The sequence below is a fragment of the Terrapene carolina genome, unplaced genomic scaffold, assembly GCF_002925995.2.
Source record: "Terrapene carolina triunguis isolate 2854851 unplaced genomic scaffold, T_m_triunguis-2.0 Scaffold234, whole genome shotgun sequence".
Classification (NCBI taxonomy): domain Eukaryota; kingdom Metazoa; phylum Chordata; order Testudines; family Emydidae; genus Terrapene; species Terrapene triunguis.
Genome location: NW_020664585.1, coordinates 3823908 through 3848428, shown reverse-complemented (window position 1 = coordinate 3848428; position 24521 = coordinate 3823908). Strand labels below are relative to the sequence as shown.

Sequence of the window (24521 nt, the reverse complement as noted above, 5' to 3'; positions counted from 1 at the left end):
GTACTACATCCTTGTGAACTTTGGAGGAGGGTAGGTTAACAAGTGACTCCCAAGGTCACAGAGGGAGTCTGTGGAATTGAGTCCCAGGCAAGTTTTTCCTTCGCTGCTGACGTACCCAATTCCCTGCTGAATGCTTGTCCTCAGGGAACACTCTCCATAGTTCGAGGCTGTTGGCTTTTGTATTAGGTGGGTTGTGTGCAAGGACTTCTCTAGCTTGATACAATCACTGACTTACCCACCACACCCTGTTTGGATTCTGCCAGGAATTTTGATGAAGTGATCTCCTGCTTTGCCAACCCACCCTCAGAGAGTCCCCTGTTCAGCGAGGCGCGATCCACACTCTACGAAGTAGAGGACAATAAGGTGAGGCTGACGTCTGGTCATGTCCTTCTGGAGACACAGCGTGAACACTTCTGGGACTGACCTCACCGTCTTGTTTTCAGAACATCCAAGAGGAGCCCATCCACATCCTGAACACAGCCATCCGATGGGCCGGCCACCTTGAGGATGAGGAGCTGGTGCCAGTCTTCAGAACCTTTGCTCAGTCAAAGGTCTTGTGCCACATACAATATTCTGCTTATAAACTTGGGGTGCAGCTCCTGTACAGTATGCTCACCTGATGTACTACAGCTGTCACTTCAGCCGTCCTGGCAGGCAATGTATAATGTTCCTATTTGTGGAGTTAGTGGTAATGTCTGCCAGAGTTGTCTGTTTTCCTGGGGGTAGTGACTTAAAATACCCTTGGGCACATGAAGGCTTTGTCGGTGACGTGACGCTTGTCTCCTGCTTTTCATACAGAAAAACATCCTTGTTGACTGTGGCCTCCGGAGAATCACATTTTTAATTGTGCAGAAGGTGAGCAGAGAGAGGACTTTGAGTTGCAGTATCATTTTGGTCACGCTTTCAAATGTACACTCAATATAGTTTTTAAAGACTAATGAATGATGGCTAGATGTTACAAGCCTGTTACAGACATGAGTATTATGTGTTAGAGGGATAAAAGAAGGACATCAGTAGAAGGTGTTATGGATGGTTATAAGCAACCTGACAGGTTTCAGAGTGGTAGCCGTGTTAGTCTGTATCAGCAAAAACAACGAGGAGTCCTTGTGGCACTTTAGAGACTAACACATTTATTTGGGCATAAGCAATCTGTTAGCCTCTGTAACAATAGATTGACATATCTATTGTGTGGCTCTTTATAGGAGGGTACTCTTAATATAAAATGTGAATGTTATTTTGTCAACTCAATTTTTTGATGGGGGTGGGATGGGTTCAGAACAAAGATGTTACAAGCTGCTCTTCCTCTTTTGGGGGTGACTTCACTGTCTTGTGTTTAAATGCCCTTTTTGCTAGTACAGGTGAGAATTGTTTGAGCCTCCTGTCTGTATTTAATGCCATTGCTGGGTTAATTTTGTTAATGTGTCTGTTTTTTTCCCTTTTGTAGAGCGAATTTCCAAAGTTTTTTACATTTAGAGCAAGAGATGAGGTAAGGCTCATTGTCCAATTCTACTGTCTGATGTCTCTTAAGTCAGCTCTAGAAATAGTGAAATTATTCCAAAGTCAAACAGAGGTTTGCTCTCTTCTCTGGGGTGCACTCAGTTTGCAGAAGACCGGATTTATCGGCACTTGGAACCAGCCCTGGCCTTCCAACTGGAGCTGAATCGGATGCGTAACTTTGACCTGACCGCTGTCCCCTGTGCCAACCACAGGATGCACCTCTATCTAGGAGCTGCCAAAGTGGAAGAGGGCAATGAAGTTACTGACTACAGGTTTTTCATACGAGTCATTATAAGACACTCTGATCTCATCACTAAGGTAAAAGGACTTAGTGTTCCTTATGCTGTGACTCGAAATTAACACAGTGTTTTTGTCGCTTTGTCCAGACCTGTACAGCTCTCTGGAAGACTGTTGTGCAGGGAGGGATGGGCCTGTAGTGTATTCCTACCCCTCTCTCTGAATAGGCATGTGCTACTCATTTTTAGCCAGTCTGCTGTGGCTGCCAAGATGGGGACCAGCTGTGAGGATGGTTCTGAGATGCAGACGCATGTTGGCTAGATGTGGTAGAAACTACCGGCCATCTGTGACACTTTCTATCCCCCATCTCCGTAGTGTCTCGCAGACGTTGATGAATTTATCCTCACAACTGCATGCTGCCCTCTGGGGAGCCTAAGGCGCAGAGATTGAAATGAGTTGCCCATGCTGATACAGGGCGTCTGTGGCTGAGTTGGGGACTGAACCCCAATATCCATGATCCCAGTCTAGTGCCTTAGCCCCAAGACCATCCTTCTGGCCACAACCAATTGGGGACAGGTTTGAAATAGTACCTCACCTCCAGGTCACTTTCTCTCAGAGATCACCTTTTCCTCCATCAAGCTGCTGACGCATTAATGGATAGTGTTCAGAAACACCCAATGGGAAAAGCTATGATTTCCTTGCTGTTGTTTTACTCTGGCTTTAAGGACTGTGATCTAGGATAGCCAAGGTGTGGGGCATTTCTTTTTTGGGGGGTGCCCAAACTTTGCCAGTTTGAAGGCTGGCCTGCCAGGAGCTCAGGATTACACGCCCAGTTGTGTCTGTGAAGGAGCGTATTGCAGCTCTGCTCCTTTTTAATACAGGAGGGTGGCACATGGAGACTGCCTGTGCCAATGCCCTCCTCTGACCCTGTCACAGCCATGGCCTATGCTTCTGTATTACAGCTGGAGGCTAAGGCTGCGCTTTGCTCACCAGCCTGATTCGGGCAGGGACAAGCTTCTGTCTTACCTGTGGCGGTATTGCCGCTCGCTATCCATTCCCAGCTCACATGCTGCCTTGTGCCCTGTTCCAGGAGGCCTCCTTTGAATACCTGCAGAACGAGGGTGAACGGTTACTCCTGGAAGCAATGGATGAGTTGGAAGTGGCCTTCAGCAACACCAGTGTCCGCACTGACTGTAACCATATCTTCCTCAACTTTGTGCCTACTGTCATCATGGATCCATCCAAGGTGAGCTTTGTCAAAGTGGAGAACAAGTTTTCTGGGGAGTGGTCACCTCTTTGGTCTGTGTCTGTACAGTGCCTAGCATCCCAGGATCTTGGTCCATGACCAGGGCTGCAAGGCACTATGGTAATACAAATAATCAATAACTTTTTCTTTTTCACTTCTAATGGGCACGAAAAATGGAACAGCCATGTTTTTTCCTGTACACAGAGGTTTCACAGTGGTAGGTTTGGCTATAGGGGCAGCAATTGGGAGGGATGGGAGAAGTTTCTTCCCCCAAGTAGTGACCATCCTGTTGCTGTTCCGTTCTCCCTCCACCCTCTCCCCCATTCCACTCCATTAGCTGTAGGACTCAGACTCCCAACACCTCCATGTGGCTGCGTCGCTGTGTGCTTTCCCTCCTGTTCTAACTGCGTGCTCCTGGTGGAGGTGCCTTGTGCTGGGGAGATGCTGAGACCACTAACATAGGAATGAATTAGTCTGTTAAACTTAGACCTGCAGGAATTCTCATGTAAAATGGTTGGTGAGTGGTACTGAGTGGCTGCCTGCCAGCACCAGGGGCTCAATGTGGGTGGTGCACTGGACCCTTGCTTTCTGGGCTGTCAGGAACTGAGAAGCAGGGAGGGAGAGAGGAGATTGAATAGAAGTGTAAGACTGGAAGGGACCTTGATAGGTCATCTAGTCCAGTCCCCTGCACTGAGGCAGGACTACCTGTTATCTAGACCATCCCTGACAGGTGTTTGTCTAACCTGCTCTTAACCTCCAATGACTGAGATTCCACAACTTGTTCCACACAACCAGTTTGTTTTTTCTTGTCAGGCAAACACGTTTGGCAGCACCAAGTTGCGCTCAGCTGGAGGGGACTGGGAGGGTGTTGCAGTGATGCTGGAGATCAGAGCAGGGAGGTGGTGGTACAGGGCCAGGGAAGGGGGACGTCTAGCAATTTCTCATTGGTACACGTTTAAATGTCTGTGTGTGAAAGCTTAAAAGGAGCAGGACAGGGAGAAGATGCTCTTGTGCTTAGACTTGTGCCATGTTACGGCCTAGAGTGTGGTGTTACGTAGTCATGAGACTAATTGGCCTGTCTGAATGAAACCATTTGAGATTCCCCTGCCAGATCGGCAAGCATGCCCAGGTGTCTGGCGTTTGTGTCCCTAGATCGAGGAGGCTGTCCGCTCCATGGTGATGCGCTACGGCAGCAGGTTGTGGAAACTCCGGGTCCTGCAAGCTGAAGTGAAGATCAATATCCGTTTGACTCCTGTTGGCAAAGCCATTCCTATCCGTCTCTTCCTGACCAATGAGTCCGGCTACTACCTGGATATTAGTCTCTACAAAGAAGTGAATGACCCCAGGACTGGGAATGTGCGTGATTTACACTGGAGCTAATGCAGAGTGCATTTAAAAAAAAAAAAAAAGTCTGAAAGCGTTTCCCCTCTGCTCAGACTCTCTCCCCCCAGGCTTTCCTTTCACCAGATCTTGTTACCATAGCTGAGCAAGTACAATTACTCAATTATGGTAGCATCAGGAGGGACTTCTGCACCTGTTAGGGCTGGAGTCAGTAGTTCCTGTCAGGGCTTCCTGGGAGCTGCCACTCAAGGTGTTACAATTCCTGAAAATATTGTAACAAGTCTGGGGCCACAGTTGTCATTCAGCTGCACACTGTAGCTACATGGAACCTCCAAGTGACATCATGAACAGAACTCTGACCCTCCTGCTCCAAAAGCACCACTTAAGCTAGAGGAGAATTGCTGCCAGCTCTGAGGAGTATGGGGCTTGTGACACATAGTTGCACTGTTCTGATTCCGAGCAGCAGAGGGCAGTGGTGCATGCAGACACTACTAGTTCATTACAATATCATCTGTGACTTCCCCACCCAAGCTGGATACATTGTTCTTTTATATTGAATCCAGTTATCACTGAACGTGTAGGGCAGTTGTCATATACTAACTGATCTAACATTTCTAAACCACTCTGAGGGATTGTGCATTAACTTTGTAAAGAACAATTCACCTGCGTGGGAGGGGAACTGACTCTCTGACCTTCCCTTTAGATTATGTTTCACTCCTATGGGGATAAGCAAGGGCCACAGCATGGGATGCTGATTAACACACCATACGTTACCAAGGACCTGCTCCAGTCCAAGCGCTTCCAGGCACAGTCGCTAGGCACTACCTATGTATACGACTTCCCTGAAATGTTCAAGCAGGTAAGTCCTGCTAAGTAGCCATTGGAAATATTCCTGTCATTTCCTTTCCTAGTTCCATTTCCAGCTTTCCTGTTTGGGGGGGGAGAGGCCGAGGGGTGAACCCTCTCTACCCCCAACTAACATAAAAACAGGTTCATTTATGTAAAGTGTTTTCTATGGAAATCCTCAGCTGATGTACAATTGACACAGCTCCACTGACTTCAGTGGGGGAATGCCAGTGAAGGAGCTGCACCAGAATGTCCTGTACAACAAGAAACAAAGCTGAGCTATTGTTCTTGTCCCCTCTTTATTTAAATAACTAGAATATCATTATGTGGATGTTCATTTGTGGGGCAGCAGTAGCCTTTGAACTGCTTCAGCACATGGTTTCTGTCTCATCTGGTGTGTGTGTGTGTGTGTGTGTGTAATTCTCTTAACTGATTCTTTTGCAGGCTATCTTTAAATTGTGGGGCTCTACAGAAATGTACCCCAAAGATGTTCTAACCTACACTGAGTTAGTGTTGGATTCCCAGGGGCAGCTGGTGGAGATGAACAGGATACCTGGAGGAAATGAGGTATGAACAAAATGAGTAGGTGGGAGACAGTGTAGAGCTGGGGAGGTATGGTATGGTAGTGGGAAAGACAGAAAACAGAAGGGAAGAGGTGTGGGGGGGAAGGAGAGAGGAGGAAACAGACACCAAAGACAACACAGAAAAAGATTCATCGTGATCTGTTATAGGAAGGAAAAGAGAGAGAGAATGGAGTGGAGCCAGAGAGAGAGATTAGTTACAGAATAATGAAAGGAAGAGATGTAAGTTGCACTTCTGTCCAACGCATTATGTAGAGAGCTGATTGACCTGTTACAAGTAAATATAATCCCAATAAATGGTGCACAACAGTTTGTTCCTTTGTCTCACAGGTGTGTGGTGGCACAGGTGCCTCTCAGCATGGCTGAGTCCTTAGGTGTTAGGCAGGGCTTGAAAAATTGTCCCATTTCACAGGCTTTTTTTTGTTGTTAGTTTGGCTGCATCACTTTCAAGTGGAGCCCTTCCTCCTGCCTTGCAAGATGCTGTGCAGAGTTTGTTATGTGGTGCATCTTGGAGGAATGAATTGAATCGCATAAATGGTTAGGGAATCATATCTGAGCTGTGACTGATTCTGTTTCCCAGGTGTTCTAGCCACTTTATCAGAAGCCTGAACTTCTGCAAGTTGAACCTGAGTTACATTTTAAAGTTTGGAGAATGCTGTTGGGAGTAGAAGCTGTGTGTGTATGAAGAGCCATTGATTAACAGAGCGTAGCCTAAAACCAGTATTTACTTCCTCTCGAGAAACTTGCCCTTGTGACTTTATATCTCTTTGAGCAGGTTGGGATGGTTGCTTTCAAAATGAAGCTGAAAACCCCTGAGTATCCCAAAGGCCGAGACATCATTGTTATCAGTAACGACATCACCTACAAGATTGGCTCCTTCGGGCCCGAGGAGGATCTGCTCTTCCTGCGAGCTTCGCAGCTGGCCCGCTCGGAAGGCGTCCCCCGGATCTACATTGCAGCGAACAGCGGGGCACGGATAGGGTTTGCAGATGAGATAAAGCACATGTTCCAGGTAGCCTGGGTGGATCCCATGGATCCCTACAAGGTAGGTGCATGTGTCTCATTACAGTCGGGGGGAGGGAAAAAACCTTCTCTGCGAAAGACCCAATTTGGGAATCAGAAGGGTTGAAAGATGCAACAGCAGCCCTGAGATTAAATGGGATTTGATAACTGTCACGGAGTATGGGGGGACTCAGGGCCCTGCACCCCCGGCGTCCTGCGATTCACCATGACTCTCAGCCAGTCAGTAAAGCAGAAGGTTTATTTAGATGACAGGAACACAGTCCAAGACAGGCCTTGCAGGCACAGACAACAGGATACCCCACAGTTAGGTCCATCTTGGGGTCCTTGGGCACCCCAGCCCACCTCCTGGGGTCAGAGCCCTCCCTGCCTTCCAGCCACCTCACCAGCCAGCTTCCCAGCCTCTGCCTTCAGCGACCCCTCCCACAGCCTTTGTTCAGTCTCCCGGGCAAAGGTGTCACCTGGTCTCCCCCCCTTCCTGGGTTCTCATGTTACATGCTCAGGTATTCCCCTTCAGTCATTCACCCATCCCCCAATGCAGACCATCCTAGCCACACTCCCCTGTCAGCATTCACAGACTACTTTAAGAACAGTCTCAGTTCGTCACAATAACATACAGGGTTAATACACAAGTCCGATTGCAGAGCTCCACTCACAAGCAGGTCCCCCTCCCCCCCCCACTCCACATACCCTCCATCCGCATCCTGTCTGCTGGCTGCTGGCTGCCACCTTTGGGCTGTGGGATCTGCCCCACCCCTCTCTGCGGTGTCTGGTGAACCCACTAACTGGATCAGGAAACCAGAAGGTGGCACTAAAATGCCCCTTTCAAAGCAGGCCACAGGAGAGGGGGCAGCCTGAGAATTCAGTGGACTGATTGTAGAGGCTCAGTGGTGGCTGATGGTCAGTTCTATGCATGTGGTGCAGGGTTCTTTGTGCTGTGCATGGGTCTAAAGCTAGATTTATTCTTTTTGTCTCACAGTCCAGGCTAACAAATAACCCTACGGTTAAAATAACAATGGGCAAAATTTTCAAAAATCCCAAAATGACTGAAGGAGCCTAAGTTTCATTGTCCAAAAGTGAGCTAGGTGCCTAAGTTAAGGTGCTTAACTCATCATAAGCGAATGGGACATAAGGACTTAAGGACCCTAAGTAAATTCTATGCTTTGAAAATTTTACCCAATGAATTTAAGGGTTTCTGTTTATTCTCATAGCCGCTTGTGGGTATTTGCATACATTTTATTGCGGTTTGGTGATGCTGTATCAGTGTGTTACGTGTAATATGGTGGTATATCGATATAAGAGCGTGTGTGTGTGTGTGTACGCATTATAAAATGAATACATTACTGTGCTCTTTATAAACTTAAATTAGCAAAATACATTTACAGCTTTATTATATATAAGCTATTAGATTTTTAAACTACCAATCAGTGAAAACTGCACTACAAGCTGCTTATGCTTGTATTGTAACAGACTTTAACTTTTGCAAGTAGCAGGCGCCTGTTGGAAATAGTGTATTTAATGGCTATGCAGGCAGCTTCTTCAGCTAATTCTTTCCCGCTTTATTGGAAGGGGTTCAAGTACCTGTACCTGACGCCACAGGATTACACGAGGATCAGCTCTGTGAACTCCGTGCACTGTGAGCATGTAGAGGAAGGAGGAGAGTCCAGGTGAGTGGGGTTTTTATTCAAGTCCCTGCGTACGTCTACACTGCGAGCTGGAGGTGTAAGTTCCCCGCTGACCTCTGATCGAGCCAGCACGCTGAACCAGCCACCATGGTACACGGAGCTAGCTGCCCCGAGCATGTACCCAGTGTCTTGGACTTGTCAGGTATTTAGATTTATCCCCATCGCACCCCTGTGAGACAGTGAAAGTATCGTCCCCTTTCGCAGATGAAGAAACTGCAGCTTGGAGAGGCAAAGGGCCTCGCCCTAGGTCACACGGTGTCTCCTGTGCCTGGGTCCCAGGCCTTACCTTGCACCTTGTGAAAATGAGCCCGTTCTGTTGTCTTCTCTGGCTCTGTATTGTCTCTTCCGCTTCCCCACAGGTATGTCCTAACTGATATCATCGGTAAAGATGAAGGGTTCGGTGTGGAGAACCTGAGAGCTTCTGGTGCCATTGCTGGGGAGTCCTCCATTGCTTATGATGAAATTGTGACCATTAGCATGGTATGGCTTTTGGAATCATTAGCTGATTGTATGAGCCATTCTCCTTCACTCTTATCCAGCACATGAGGCGCCTGTGGCATTTGCTTCTAAAGCCACACAGGATGAGACTGCTCAGGATTGGCCATGTGAAGTGGAGCCAAATATTTATGAAATCCCCATGAACCAGCTTAGCTATTGGTGTTCAGATGAAGTGTGCTAAAGCTGTGAAATGCTTAGAATTTATTTTCTGGTCTAAAACACCAGTGGTGTACTACTTTCAACAGAATATTGAGCAGAACTAGCCATTATCAGCTGGCAACCTGAAACCAGAGTGAAACAAGAAGGTTATTATATACAATGCCAGAGTTCAGTCTTCATTCAGTAACTTTGATTGTGGTAATGGTGTATCATTTAGATGAAACAGACTAGCAGCAGCCGTTTCGTTACCTGTCTTCCAGGTTGGTACAAAAGAATGTAGAGTTCTGTTGATTCTTCCTCATGATTATGTAGCCCTTTTTCCTCAGTAATTTTTGTCTTCCTTGTCTGCATCTCTTAGGTGACATGTCGTGCCATTGGAATTGGCGCTTACCTGGTGAGGCTAGGGCAGCGAGTGATACAGGTGGAGAATTCCCACATCATCCTCACTGGGGCTAGTGCTTTAAATAAGGTAACGAGGAGTTTAGTTCCACCCATCATTTTATTTTCCCCTGAAAATTGTCCTTTCCTGTGCTGATTTATCACTCTTGGTTGTAGCAACCAGAGACATTCGCTGTCTCCCACCTGCTAAATTCCATAATGGATACTAAGTATTTCACACAGAAAAACTCCACAGTACTCTGGATGTGATAGGTGTTTAAACCAGATGAGTTATTCATGGAATATGTGTACAAGAGATCAGTAAGGGAATTACAAGTGATTCACAGCATTTGAAGGTCTCTACAAACATTAATCCATACACCTCTCCCCTGTGTTTCCTGAGACAGAAAGGTTGAGAGATTTGTTAAGGTCACAGAGCAAGTCATTGGCAGAGCTGGCATTCAGAGTGCCTTGCTCAGTCAGCTAGTTCAGTGCGGCAGGTGTATGAACTTGTCTGCATGCAGAGTTACGCCGGCTTAATTTAAGAAGAGATTTTTTTTAAACCCATTTAGTTAGACCAATGCAAAAGGCAGTGTGGACACTCCTACTTTACAAAACCAAAATTTAGCTTAAGTCAGTCAAGAATAGGTTTAAATTAAATTAAAATAAGCCACTTAAAATTACCGTGTCTACACAGAGGTTTGCACTGGTTTTAACTAAACAGGCACAAGTTTGTGTGTGCATAAGGTCTACAGCTACTTTACTCTAGGGGTGATAATCTTTTCTATTTGTAACTTTAACTAGGTCCTGGGGCGTGAGGTCTACACATCCAATAACCAGCTCGGAGGCGTGCAGATCATGCATCATAATGGTGTTTCCCATGTGACTGTCCCAGACGACTTTGAGGGCGTCTATACCATCTTACAGTGGCTTTCGTATATGCCAAAGGTGAGTAGCTCCGACAGGACAGCAATGTGTTGGCTGTGACATTTTATTTAATGCAATGCCGTGTTTAACACAAACACCCAACAGCTTTTTATAATCCATTCTATGTGCGGAAATTACTTCTGTAGTTGCTGTTTTGAAGGCGTTTGTGCCACCATCTAATGCACTAGGAGCATCGTAGAAAGTAATGTGAAATATTGTCCGTAAGGAAGAATAATTATACGTAAGGGAATTAGTCTGGATTAATGCTATTTCTGTAACAGCCTAACATAGCATTTCAGTAGGGTAAAGGGTAGAGTGGGAACGAACATTGTCCAGCAGATTTTTGTAGTGCTGTTTGGTAAAACTGGGTTAGAGATTTTTCTTCTTATAGGACAATCGTAGCCCAGTGCCTGTTACTGCTACAAGTGACCCCATTGAACGAGAAATTGATTTTGTCCCTTCCAAAGCCCCCTACGATCCCAGATGGATGCTGGCAGGAAGACCACATCCAAGTAAGTAAGGGTGTTCTAACCTAGACCTTCTGCAAAAACTCCATTCTGTCTCCCCATCCTACGTGTATTTGTTGCTGTAAAATCCTCCCAGTCCTGTGTACGCAGAATTTTACTGCTGTTTGATATAATGTGCGCTGGGAGTTTATTGTGAACTGGTCAGCAAAATAACCTTACAGTTACACGCTCTGTTTCATTGCACAGTTGTTAAGGGAACCTGGCAGAGCGGCTTCTTTGATCATGGCACTTTCATGGAGATCATGCAGCCCTGGGCACAGACAGTTGTAGTTGGCAGAGCAAGGTAATAACAAAGTGCGGCTCTTCCCTAAACCAGCTGTTAACAGTGTACACTAAGAGCCATTTCCTGCCTGGACGTGCAGAATCCCGATTCCCACTGAAGTCTGTGCTCCTGTCTGAGTGGTAAATCAGGCAGGAGTAGGCACTAAACTATCTGTATAAAAGGTAGCGGACGTTCAGCAAAGCAGTGCTTTAATTAACTTGGGGCTGCGTCGTCTCCTCCTGGGGGATGGGCCTTCCTGGGAACGGGTTCTGTGGTGTCCCCCCTATGTTGCTCTATTGAGCAGTGGGGAAAGCAAGCCCCCTGGACTTGCTTTGAGACCAGTTGAACTTGTCCGCTCGATAGAAGTGAAAATTCATCTCTGCTTTAGAAACTGACCTGGTCCCTGGCTCTCTGCAGATTGGGAGGGATCCCCATCGGTGTGGTAGCAGTGGAGACCCGGACTGTGGAGATGGTTATACCAGCTGACCCTGCAAACCTGGATTCTGAAGCAAAGGTATGTTGGGTAACCATTGGGGAGTGTGAATGTATGTACAGTGGCAATGCTTCGTATCGTAAAGCTAGAAGAAAATCCTGCTCTGGATGACCCTTTTGTATGGATTTCTGGCTTCTCCATTCTTCCTCGTCTTTCAGGCTGGTGGAATCAACTACCCTGAGTCCCTTCATTGGTTTTAAACCTTCCAACTACCGTACTTTGTCGACCTACCAGCCTCGTTTGCCAAGAGGGATCTAATCCGAACTGAACACTCCTGCTCGCTCTCTTTCAGATAGTCCAGCAGGCTGGGCAGGTGTGGTTCCCAGATTCAGCTTTTAAAACTGCCCAGGCTATAAGGGACTTCGACCGAGAGCAGCTCCCTCTCTTGATCTTTGCAAACTGGAGGGGATTCTCCGGTGGCATGAAAGGTGATTCGCTCTTCGCTGAACAGGAGTCAGGGAGGAGAGCCGGGTTGTGATCCCACGTGGCCCTCCGTGGAGTATGGGGATCCTGAGCAAGCTCAGCATGTCCCTTTATTGCTGCTATTTCTAGGAGTGCTGTTTCCCCGAGAGCATGCTGACTGTGTGATGCTGTTCTGAGATTCGCCTCCTGCGTAGCTCTCCTGCACGGCTGCTGCTGCAGGGGCTGATGGCTGGGGGACGGGAGGGCTGCATTAGTGTCACATTGCAGGTTGGGGTGTCTTTTGTTTGGTTTATTTTTTACTGTGGAGGCAGCCTGCTCAGTCTCTGTCAGGGAGGGAAGTGCTTTGGGTTGCTTAAGTAAGAAATCTAGCAGGTTTTATAGAGTCAAACTGCTGGGCATCCTCAGCTGGGATGGCTGCAGGGTGGCACCTGGAAGAGACGGGCACTTTAGAGTAGAGGTAAGTGCAGGGGTCCAGAGAAGGGATAGGGAGTGAAGTATTAAACCTGGCGCTTCTCCCTGGCATGTGTCACCCAACCCACAGCGTGTCTCTGTAGCTCCACAGAGCAGGAGGCATTACCAGAAATGATTGATAACATAAAGGTCTTGGTTTTCAGACATGTACGATCAGGTGCTGAAGTTCGGTGCGTACATTGTCGATAGCCTCAGGCAGTTTAAACAGCCAGTTCTTGTCTACATCCCCCCACATGCTGAGCTAAGAGGAGGGTCCTGGGTAGTAATTGATCCAACAATCAACCCTGTGTACATGGAGCTTTATGCAGACAAGGAGAGCAGGTAGGTAATATCTTTCTCAGGGTTTTTTTGGAGTCTCCTGTTCTGGTACTTTCCTTGTAACTCTCTACTGTTCTAGGCATTTTTCCATAGCCTTTGGCTTAAGTTTCTAGTCAGTCTCTCAATATTTTTTTAAGGGTTGGACAAGGATGATGAGCCCAAAACAGTCAGAGCCATCTAGATTGCTTAGTAAACAGGGATCATGCAAACAACATGTATTTTAATACAGCTGAGCTAAATGTGAATGTACACCTCTAGGAACAAAGAATGTAGCTCCTACTTACAGGATGGGGCACTCGATCCTGGGAAGCAGTGACTGAAAAAATGTGGGGGTTGTGGTAGATAATCAAATGAGCATGAGCTTCTAGTGCAATGCTGTGGCCAAGAGGGCTAATGTGATCATGGGATGCATAAACGGGAATCTTGAGAAGGAGCAGAGAGGTTATTTGACCTCTGTATTTGGCACTGGTGTGACCACGGTTGGAATCCTGTGTCCAGTTCTGGAGTCCACACTTCAAGAAGGATGTTGATAAACTGGAGAGGATTCTAAGACCAACAATAATTATTAAAGGATTAGAAAACATGCCTTAGAGTGATAGGAGCTCAATCTATTCAGCTTAACAAAGAGAAGGTTAAGGGGTGACATGATCACAGACTATAAGTACCTACATGGGGAACAGATATTTAATAATGGGCTCTTCCATCTAGCAGAGAAAGGTATAACATGATCCAATGGCTGGAAGTTGAAGTTAGACAAATTCAGGCTGGAAATAAGGGGTACATTTTTAACAGTGAGGGTAATTAACCATTGGTACAATTTTACCAAGGATCATGGTGGATTCTCCAATCCTGACTATTTTTAAATCATCACCAGGTGTTTTTCTAAAAGCTCTGCTTTAGGAATTATTTGGGGGAAGGTCTCTGGCCCGTGCTACGCAGGAGGTCAGACTAGATGATTGCAATGGTCCCTTCTGGCCTTGGAATCTGTGAGTCTATGAAAATGTGACCTTCCTTTTCCTGTGCTTGTAAAGTGTGTGTATTCTCCGTGCCACGTGCCTGGGGGCCTTTGAATGGTGTTCTCTTCACTGATAAATCCTTCCCAACAGCCCACGGGTGGAAGAGAAAACTAAACTACACTTGGGAAAAAACACATTTCTGCTTTATGCAGTGTAGCTGTAGCCATGACGGTCCCAGGATATTAAAGAGACAAGGTGTTTATTGGACCAAATGAACCAGCCCTGAAGAAGAGCTCGGTGTGGCTCAAAAGCTTGTCTCTCTCACCAACAGAAGTTGGTCCAATAGAAGATATCACCTCACCCACATTTCTGCCTGACTTTCAAGCAGGGCAGTCATCGTGAATGCAATTGTTGCAAAAAGTCTGAACAATACCTAACCAGTGTCCTGTTTAAAGTTATACAACTACAACTCTGTAACTGGTGATCTGCTGAGATCTTTCAAGTACTAGGAGAGAACCTGCATTATTATTAGAAATAATACATACAGAACACCCAAAAATGTGAGGCACGTTGCAGGCGAAATACAAACCCGTTATGTGATCCCTTTATGAGTTCATAGACTCATTTGCAGCGGTCTCATTATGAGATTTGTTAACCTGCCAAACTCATGAGCCAACAGCTAAAAATTGTTGGGCTCTCACAGCACAATTTGCTGGATATTCTACATAACTGGTCCTCCAACAATATGCATTGCTGGGCTAAATAAACTTCTTATTTTTAATGGCCCTCCTTTTGTCTTCGTGAATACTTGGTGATAACTACTGACCATAGGGGCAAACAGTAGAAAATGCTAAAAAGAGAAAGCTGCAGAAATCTCAGATTTGGGAAGGGAAACCCTTGCAGATTTCCTACGTCCCTGCTCTCAATCCTCAAATTTAAACACCCTCTGTACTGTAACAATAAGAACAAAATTTCTGCAGAAAATAATATAAAACTGGAAAGTCTTCCCAGAATGTATTTTCCCCATACAGACCTCTCCACTGTACCAAACTTGGCATCACAAAACCTCCGTCCTTTCTAGGGGAGGCATTTTAGAAGCTGAAGGAACAGTGGAAATTAAATTCAGGAGGAAGGATTTGATAAAGACCATGAGAAGAATTGATTCAGTCTATGCCAGACTTGTTGAACAGCTGGGTAAGAAGAGAATTTGTTTCCCCCTTTCCCTTTTGTTCCAGTTTACGTTGCTAGCTTAAAGCATGAGGCATGAACTCTGGAGATGGATAAATAGTGGTGCTGCAGTGACCGTCTGGGAAATCCTGTTTAGGTGCCAGTGGAGGTTTCTTTTAACAGTGAATCCTGGACAGTGCCTGACCTGATTGGGGCCACTCCGTACTATTTGAATATAAATTAATAATAATCTAAGGGGTTGTGATGTCCATAGTGCCTTGTCTATCTGTTCTTCACACCATTCACACGTGCCCTCGGAGAACAATCATCAGCTCTACAAATGTTATTTCTTCTAAGTTACTTTTTGTTTCTAAGACCTTAGGAAACTGTAAAGATGCTGTATGTAAAGCACAAGCACTCACACAGTCTGTTTAGGCATAGCTTTAGCTTGGAAACTCCTTGGGACAGAGACAGTGCCTTATTTTTCTATAGAGTGCCATGCACATTTGTGTCAGTGTATAAACTACAAACTCCCATTTAAAGTCACTAGTACAGTAGTTAAGTCCATGGGTTTTCGTTTTTATTTATTTATTTATTTTTAAAGGAGAATTTTTAACCCTTTCTTGGTTGTTCTTAGTTTAAAATTTGCTGCTCTCTTACAGTCTGGCTTGCAGGTAACTGAACTCAAATCCAGACTGACAGCTGCTTTGTTTCCTGGAAAACAGGTACCCCAGAACTCCTAGAAGAGGATCACAGAGAGCTGGAGAAGCAGCTGAAAGCTCGGGAAGAGCTCCTGTTACCCATCTTCCACCAGGTGGCAGTGCAGTTTGCTGACCTTCACGACACGCCAGGAAGAATGCACGAGAAGGGCGTTATTGCAGTTAAGCGACAGCGCTTTGCTTTCAGCTTTTATTGTGCTGATACTGGGGAAATGTAACAACCCCGATGATTCAGCGTTAGAAAACATGGTCAAGGCATTTTAAAGAAAAAAATCTCATTACTGTAGAGGGCAGCGCCAGGGCTGATGTGGGTGAGACCCTGTCCTGTCACGGATGGGCAGGAGCACGGAAGTAGATTGCTGCTGCGTGACATGACAGCACCAATGCTTCTGACTTGGTATTTCTGAGGCCCCAGTCTCCGCAACTCCTAGTGTAGGAGTGAACCCCGCAGCACCCACCTAGAACCCCATTGGCTCCAGTGTCGGGCTCTGTTAGAGCGCTGTGCTGTGTGGAAAGGAATTCTGATCGGCGTTGCATTGTGCTGCTGGAGAGAGTCTTGCTGTCCCTGCAGAGTTTGAACAGCAGAGGTTATACCTCTGATTCCGATGCTACTTTTCAGAAGGGCAGCATGTCTGTAAGCAGGGGGAAGTCACAATGGGGAATCTCTCTGGAGATGCAGATTGCAAGGATACACCCTGCCCATCCCAAATATTTTGTCCAGACAAATAGAGTGTACCAGTATCCTGAACTTCAGCTATTTCCTCATCTCCGCCATCCCCAAAGCATTTCCTGTACAAGCCTAAATTTTGAACTCTCTTCCCTCCGTCACCCCAGGATATCCTTGAGTGGAAGAACGCCCGTACGTTCTTATATTGGCGTCTGCGGCGCCTCCTTTTGGAGGAGGTGGTGAAAACGGAGATTCTGAATGCGGACAGTGAGCTCAGCAACATTCACATCCAGTCCATGCTGCGCCGCTGGTTCATGGAGACGGAAGGAGCTGTGAAGGTATCTCTTCATCTTGGCTATTTCAGCTTCTCATGTTACTGATTTGCAGTCTGTTTTCTCAGTGTCTCCAGTACTGTCCAACGACAGCCTGCCGTGCTTCCCCACACGTGCACACGCTCAGTTGACTTCCTGAGTTTGGCTGAAACGTGATCAGAGTTACTGTTCCATAGCTTGAGTAACGTTCCTGCCATGGTGAATGGCCACTGAAATCCAAGCACGGTTCTTCAGATCAGGTGACCTACACTGGATGCAAGTGATCATCAAACTTAAACAAAATGGCGCAAAAAAAGAAGTCCCTTGGTTGATCTCTTTATCTTGAAGCAGCGTCTCTCAGTGGAGAAAGAAGAGATTGCATGCCGGTGCTTTCAAGCTTCTTTGTTGTATTTTTTTAATTTATCTTTTAAATAAAAATTCTCTAAGTCATGACTTATGAACTTTAAGTTAATTGACAATCGTGGCTGTTACTACCCTGCAAGTCTGATTTCTGTCCCTTGTAAAATAATAGAACCAATACTAAGAGAAATAGAACCACTAACCATCTAGGGAAAGACAGAACCCTAAGCAGTAAACTACATGAGTTTCAGAATAAGTTTCACTAAACAAACTGAAGTGCTTGATGAAATGATGGAATTAGTAGATGAAGGGAACGTGAGATACATTCGATGTAAGATTCAAGGATATTCAGTTTTGAGTAAAGCAGTTGATTACAACCTCGTGAAGTTTTGCTCCACCAATTGACTTTGCTTGGCCTTAGCTATGAACACTGTCATGCGGAGTTGAGGGAGGGGGTCTAGTGATGTACTTTTGGGATCTCTGTTTAGCTCAGGTTTTATTTAACATCTTTCTTAATGATCAGGAAGAGGGAATGTGGAGCATGAAATACACTGAGAAGAGAGGAGTTGCAAATACCAGTAAGGATGGGAGGTGAGGGGGTTACAGAACCATCGAAAGAGAATAGGAAAAGTGGGAAAATAAATTAATAAGAAACCAAGAATCAACTGAAAAACTGCAAACCAATACATCTGGGGGGGGGAAGAGGGGAACTAGCCCAGATGTCTGGGGGGGATATTAAATGGGAGGAAGAAACCTGACAGAACAGTAATGCTGGGGGAAGAGGCAGAGAGAGGGGAAGTGAGACGGAAATCTTTGGGAGAGGGAGTAGAATTATGCAAATGATGCATTGCATAGTCACCTGCTATGCAAATTAAGGCATCACATTGTTTGCATAACTGCTTCAGCTTTCAGGACCTGCGCGGGCCTTAAAAGATATGTGAGGGTAAGATCTGTTGGTACGAGGAATAGTGTCCCAAGGAAGGCTGTATGTCCTGGAATAGTCTAAAACTGGATTTGACAGTACAATCAGGAGTAACCCTGCACTGGAAAGAAGATGGATTGGATGACTTTGTAGGACCCACCTCTCTCCCAGGAGTATGCGAAGATGCTCTTGTTGTTTTCTCTAGGGCTATCTCTGGGACAATAACCAGGCGGTGGTGGAATGGCTGGAGAAACACTTGCAAGAAGAGGAGGGTTCCCGATCAGCCATTCGAGAAAACATCAAATATCTGAAACGGGATTACGCCCTCAGACATATCCGGACGTGAGTACATGGAGTGCTCCGGCCTCTTACTGGAGGAAGTTGGGTGTTGCTTGGTTAAAAGTAACTGAGTAGTACGTTTAATACTCCTGGGTATAAATGGCCACAATAGATGATTTCACCACAGTTTGAGTATAGTGTGTAGGAGGCACTGGATGGTTCTTGCTTAGATTATAAGAGCTTTAGAGCAGAAGCTGTCTTTCTGTGTGTCATGTACAATGCCCAGCTCTCTGCCAGTAATTAAATGATGCCACCCTTCTCCTTCCCTTCTTGTGTCCAATGTAGCTTGGTTCAAGCAAACCCAGAGGTGGCCCTGGACTGCATGATTCACATGACTCAGCACATCACCCGTGCACAGAGGACCCAGATCACTCGTCTCTTATCTACCATGGATAACCCGCCCCCTTCTTGACAGAGAGGCCGCAAGTGGGGCTGCCAGGAACAATCACTATAGACAAGGAAGCGCACAGAGAGAAACCACTCCTTTTGAGACCAGATGTCTTCTTGCCTGCGTGTATTCGACCCTAGTGTTGAAGCCTTAGACTCTACTGAAGTCTCTCAATAAATGATGCCATTGCTGCATTTTCAACCATAAAAATAGCTTTTCTGTGAACACCGTGTTCATCCTGGATTTGTGGGGACAATTAAAAAAACAAATCCATTACAGTGGCATTTTTGTGGGATTTAAATTCAACCCAAATTGACCTCAGGAGCCTTGTCTCCAGAACAAAGCCGGTAGGGATGGGCCCCGTGGTCATTTTATAACTGAATTTAAAATCGTTTATTTTTTTTATTGTAAACCCAGTAAAATGTTGAGATACATTTCATTAGAATGAATGGAGCTGGGAGTAGAAATCAAACTCTGTATAATAGCCAGAAAGAGAAATATTTTTGTACTAATGTTTGTTGTTGCCAAACATCTGCCAGCATAATAAGAAAATGGTGTTATTTTTAATGAACAAGAGAAAACTGTGTTTTGGAAAAACATTCACGCTAACCACTAGAAAACCATTGGAGAGCCTCTTCATTCCCCTGCTATGGCAGTGTTTAGTAGAGGTGATTATGAAATAATTCTTGGAGCATGGTCAGGGATTCCAGGGAAGGTTTCGACAGAGCCATACATTTCAACCTGTCCTTCATTTTATTTGTGGTCAGGACACCAAGTTTGCAGCTGTTAACACAGTTGTCAGTGCAGGATTTGTTAAACAGCCCCAGTTCTAACAAGGGAATGAAAAGGGGCAGTTGAATTTTCCATCTCTTCTTTAATTGGTGTCCCCTTCCATTTCATCTTGGAATTCCTTGGAATTATTCCAGTGTCTGCACCTGCTTCCCCACCCACCCACGTACACTCTATTTGGAGTGGGGCGGGAAAGCACATGTGGACCTGATCTTGTCAGTGGTTAACCTGACCTCATGAATTAAGGTAACATATCACACACTTCAAACTATTTAGTTTAGTAAAAGCAATGATTTAGATCTTACTGTGCCTTGTTCTATTGTGGTAGCATGGAGGGTAACAAATCCATTTGCCTAATGTAACTGCATAATAGTGGTGATCCACCCTTTTGCCATTTTAAAAATAAATCCTCAGGTCACATATATCCTTCGACTGTCCTGGGTTGCATAACCTCATGACAATACATGTACCATGTCTCACTGTAATCTTTAATCATAAGAATAAGATACAGCTTTACGGCTCTTAGATATGGCCTTATGGGAATAGAATAGGTTACCTGGTTTAAATACAGTGTTAAAGCCATTATTTGGCAATGTTACAGATCCCGTCAGTTGATTTTAAACCAAATATTGACAAAACCAAAGAGACGCACAGGACAGCTGTGCACACAGTGGGCTAGGGAATGTGATGAAACAACTTACTACATGCAATGCCAGTGGTGAGGTTTTTCCAAAAAGAATGTATTGTGTATTTTATTGAGAGGAGGGCAGCAGGAGAGACTTTAAAAGTTCCCTGATTTGAAAGGTGTTACACCTGAACGAGTTTTGTCAGAGAGAGGAGGATGTGTTGTTAACAAAACTCACTGTATGGAAGGAGAATTGGGAAATTCAGCCCAACTGCTCCAAATAAAATGACGACATTTTTCAGGGAGGATTCTGACTTCTGTTTCTTTGCCTTTATACTAAATGCAGAGGTTCTATGACCTGTATCCTCTCATTGCATTAAATGCGCAGAGCAGAAACGCCTGCCAGCAAGTGACATGGAGCTCGCTTTCCTGGAGCAATGTGTTCATACACAAGCCCCTGCTCGGCCACGAGAGAGCTATGCAAGTTGGTTAGCTTTACGGTTTCCAGCTCCTGCTGTTAGTGTGGAAATGCCCGGTTGTGGTTCTTTCTAACCCGGTTGTGTTAGAGTGGGGTGGGGAAGCAAGGATGCTACTGCCAAGTTGCCTCAGTCATGTATCAGGGTGTGGGTGTGTCTTTTTTTCCCCTTTTCTACCTGGGTGGATTGGGGATTTTGCAGGAACTTCATTTGATGATGCATGGCCTGGGGCCTGCACTGCAACACTTGTTTTTGATCGGAAAAAGGGCATTCTGGGATAGCTTGGGTGGGGGTAGACCATAGAGTAAATGATTCTTTTAGATTACTCTGTACGTAACCTATGAGAAGACTTCTGCTATTAAACTAGCTATAGTTCCAGTAATCTTACAAAATAAAATCTCTTAAAACATGAATATTTGCAAACCCCGTGCATGATGGAATGCCCTCCACTGCACCCAATTTAGGGATGAACTCTGTTCCATCACCACCAATGCAATGTCAAAGCCTATTTAAAACCAGTGAAAGCCAATAGCACATGTTACTGTGCACACTGGGGAATACTTTATTGTGGCAGCTTGGCGAGTTACCCTCAGCAACCCTCTGTCTCTTAATGAAAACTGAATACGATTTGTATGAAATACTGTATGTCTGGGATTTTCAAAGATGTTTAAAGGAGTTGGATGCCCAACTCGCACTGAAAAATGGGAGTTTAGCTCCATTGTATTTTCCCTGTAACTAACATTGCACTGGTGTTCAGTACAGAGCTGCTGAGTTGCGTAGCTGGTACTTGTACAGGCTTAGCGCTTGGGATGCGATCAACGTTTCAAGCGTCAGGCTGAACTTAATGGCTTTCCTTGGCTTAGTTGTCAGCTTCTGAAATTTTGTTTAAATGTAACTCTCAGTATAGGGGAAGCATGTGTAATTGAGGCAGAATTATGAAACCCTGTGTATGCTTGTTTGCAGCATTCATTTAGGGCTAAACCCGCAGTCCTTACTCAGGTTAAACTCTCTTTTGATTTCGGTGCCTGGAGAGCAAGAGGCCTAACTATAGCACCGGCACTAGATAGTAGGAGTATGTTTGAAAAGACTTGTAGGGAAATATAGGGTGCATAGGCCCTTTACTGGATAGAAAACTTGCTGCTGTTAAAACTGCTGCAGAAAACACCAGAGTGACGTTCATCTAGTGTCCTCTGATGAACCATCTGGAGAAAGGACTATGTGGTGACCAGACCTTGGGTAAGTAACGTGGCAACAGTGGTCTGTGTGATGCTCTGTAGCAATTAAACATAAACACTGTTTTCCCCCACCCCCTGCCCCAATCCAAAACCTTCCTTGTCACTTACTAACCCTGGGGCACCTGTTAGATACAGCATCTGATTTGCAGAGAAGTTCTGATGTCACCTATCTCTTCTAGGTGGATTGGCTGAGGCACAGGGAGGTGAAGAGGTAGCTGAGGTTGGAGCCTGAATGGCTTTTCAGGAATGTGAACCCAGTTCCATCGTGGTCTCAGGAGCCATTTTGCTGGAATGTCGGGCAGCCAGTGACACTTGAGGAGGGGGGTGAGGCAGTGACTTTCACACAGGCCTCCGAAGAGTGGTCCAGTGGTAACGTTCAGCCCCTTCCAATTTAACCTGATTTCAACAGCTCATCTTTTCAAAATCTGTTTTCATACACAATGGATTGCGGGACTTCTTTTGTGAGAAGAGGAACTACACAAACATCAGTGGCTGCAGGTGAATTTAGATGCAAAGATTCTCCACAGCAAGTGGGTTGTGGAGGAAAGTACATGATACATACGCCTTTTAAAAGTGTTATTCTCAAGGGAGGTTTGAACTGGGGGGCAAGGGGGAGAGGAGGAAAAAGCAACATATTTACATCTATTTCTATTTCAGGAAAATTCTAAATAGGTTCAACTGTTAGCCTGTTTTGTAACCCCCCCCATCTGGAGAGAGCAAGCGACTAGGAGCCAGGACTCCTGGATTCTGTTCCTGGCTCTGCAAAAATGGCTTGCTGAATGACCTAGAACGAGCCACTCCGCTCTCTGTGCCCCTCTCTTCCGAGCTGTAAAATGGGAGTGATTCCAATGGATGTCATGGTGGGTTTCAAGGCGTAGTATTATGTTTGACGTTTGATGAAAGGTACTGTATAGAAGTAAACTGTTTTAATTTGTGTGGATAGTAGAAATGAGGGACACGACTGTTTTCCTATAGTGGTGGGCTCTTCAGATAAAGTACAGTCTCATGTTCAAGAGAAGTTTCTAGTCATTTGCAGCAAACTTAGACAGTATATCTAGGATCAACATTTTCTGAGCTTACTGCATTATTAAATCAGATAAAACCATTTTCCACCAGGTAATATTCAGATAGCAATTTCCAGGCCGTTGCTTTTTAACACTTAGCTGCAAAGTACCCTTTGAACGTGGCTTTATGTACACCAGACTAATTTTAACACAGTCCATCTAAAATAACCTAGGGTTAGCACTAAGAAATATTTATTAAAAAATTAAAACATCTTAAATGATACCACTTACATCAAATGATCAATGTCCACATTATTTTGTTTTCTAAATGGGACTTGATTTAAACAATAAATTATGACATGGAGCATCATGCCACTTTAGAAGAGGTTATTACTTACGTGCATATTTGAAAAGATATATACGCATAAGACATTATCACATCTCATTTTCACAATGTTGATTTTCAACAAGAAAGTACCACTAGACCTTGCAGTGGGATAAGATCCTGCATTCTTCATCTTCCCAGAGTATCAGTATATAGAATTTAGCAAAGGCTGACTGTTTTATTTTTTTTCTTGTTTAAATCTGTGTACTGAAAAATTAGTGGGGCCTTTTTCTGCTTCAAAACATTCTTAGTCATAATTTAGTGTAGGGAAGAGTTTCATCTGAATCTAAGTCGGTACAACGTTGGTACAATTATAAGGAAGTGTAAAATTGTTATCGAGGCACAGTGATAAGCAAAACAAAAAATAATAATAAATATTACTTCAATGTCACAGAGGTACAAAAACCTAAACACTACATTTAAGTGTAATTCTTACAATTTGCTTTACATCACTCGTCGTTTGAACTGTTTCTTCAAATCCAATTTTAAAATGTTACCAAATACATATTAGTTTTCAAAAGTTTACAGAAAAAATGCATGGTAAGAATCAATTTTGCTTAGATTAATTAGGAAAAAAGACAATTATGAATTGGTACTGTACAGTAAAAAAAATATTTGGTCTGACTTTTTTTTAAAGGTGTTTCACAGTATCAAAAGTGCTTGTTTAAATTCAGCTTTCAAAATGAAACCGAAGTACTACAAAAGTGATTTAAAATAAGGTGTTGCATTTGTGATTATGAATAATTTAGTTCATGCAAATAAAGAGTTACTGTATTTAAAAAAAAATTGAACAGTGCTCAGTTTACATAATTTCTTTTCTCTTCAGAACAATAAATATAAATAAATTTACAAATAGTAATACTGCCTAGCACAAGACTCAACAGAAGCACAATACACAGGAACTATTGTAACAAACCTAATCTTTTTTTTTTTTAAGCCTAAGATAAATGTGTCATTCCTAAAATTCCACTCCAGTGATCAGTTTAATAATTCAGCCCTACTACTTCCTTCATGTGGTCAGCCCCCCCCCCCCCCCTTTTTATTACGCCCTAGGAAAAAAAATTTGGGGTTTTGTTTAAAAAATTTCTGCTTAACCCCCCCCCCCCCCCCCCCCCCCCCCCCCCCAGAGAATACATTTAAAGACAGTTGCATCAGAAAGGTGTTGGCATTGCAAGCGTTTCCAGAAACGGCATGTGATCTCTGTTTGTTTGGCTGCGGTTATTTGGCTCTTTGGAAAAAAAGAAACAAATACATAAGGTCAGGTGGTTC

The 24521-nt window shown here is 44.7% G+C and overlaps 1 protein-coding gene across 1 annotated transcript in view; it reads left to right on the top strand.

Annotated features, from left to right (window-relative positions):
* Nucleotides 1-20458, top strand: part of ACACB (acetyl-CoA carboxylase beta) — a 60663-nt gene extending 40205 nt beyond the window's left edge. Inside the window, exons 30-53 of the mRNA XM_029912616.1 lie at nt 264-363; nt 444-551; nt 799-855; nt 1445-1486; nt 1600-1815; nt 2825-2980; nt 4133-4336; nt 5025-5180; nt 5612-5734; nt 6524-6793; nt 8338-8435; nt 8813-8933; nt 9469-9579; nt 10293-10436; nt 10807-10927; nt 11129-11225; nt 11622-11718; nt 11990-12125; nt 12735-12912; nt 14947-15059; nt 15758-15912; nt 16586-16756; nt 18217-18353; nt 18636-20458. Coding sequence (XP_029768476.1) covers nt 264-363; nt 444-551; nt 799-855; nt 1445-1486; nt 1600-1815; nt 2825-2980; nt 4133-4336; nt 5025-5180; nt 5612-5734; nt 6524-6793; nt 8338-8435; nt 8813-8933; nt 9469-9579; nt 10293-10436; nt 10807-10927; nt 11129-11225; nt 11622-11718; nt 11990-12125; nt 12735-12912; nt 14947-15059; nt 15758-15912; nt 16586-16756; nt 18217-18353; nt 18636-18762 — 3238 coding nt within the window. The 3' untranslated portion in view covers nt 18763-20458. The remainder of the gene's footprint in view (nt 1-263; nt 364-443; nt 552-798; nt 856-1444; nt 1487-1599; nt 1816-2824; nt 2981-4132; nt 4337-5024; nt 5181-5611; nt 5735-6523; nt 6794-8337; nt 8436-8812; nt 8934-9468; nt 9580-10292; nt 10437-10806; nt 10928-11128; nt 11226-11621; nt 11719-11989; nt 12126-12734; nt 12913-14946; nt 15060-15757; nt 15913-16585; nt 16757-18216; nt 18354-18635) is intronic.
* The last annotated feature ends 4063 nt before the right edge of the window (nt 20459-24521 follow it).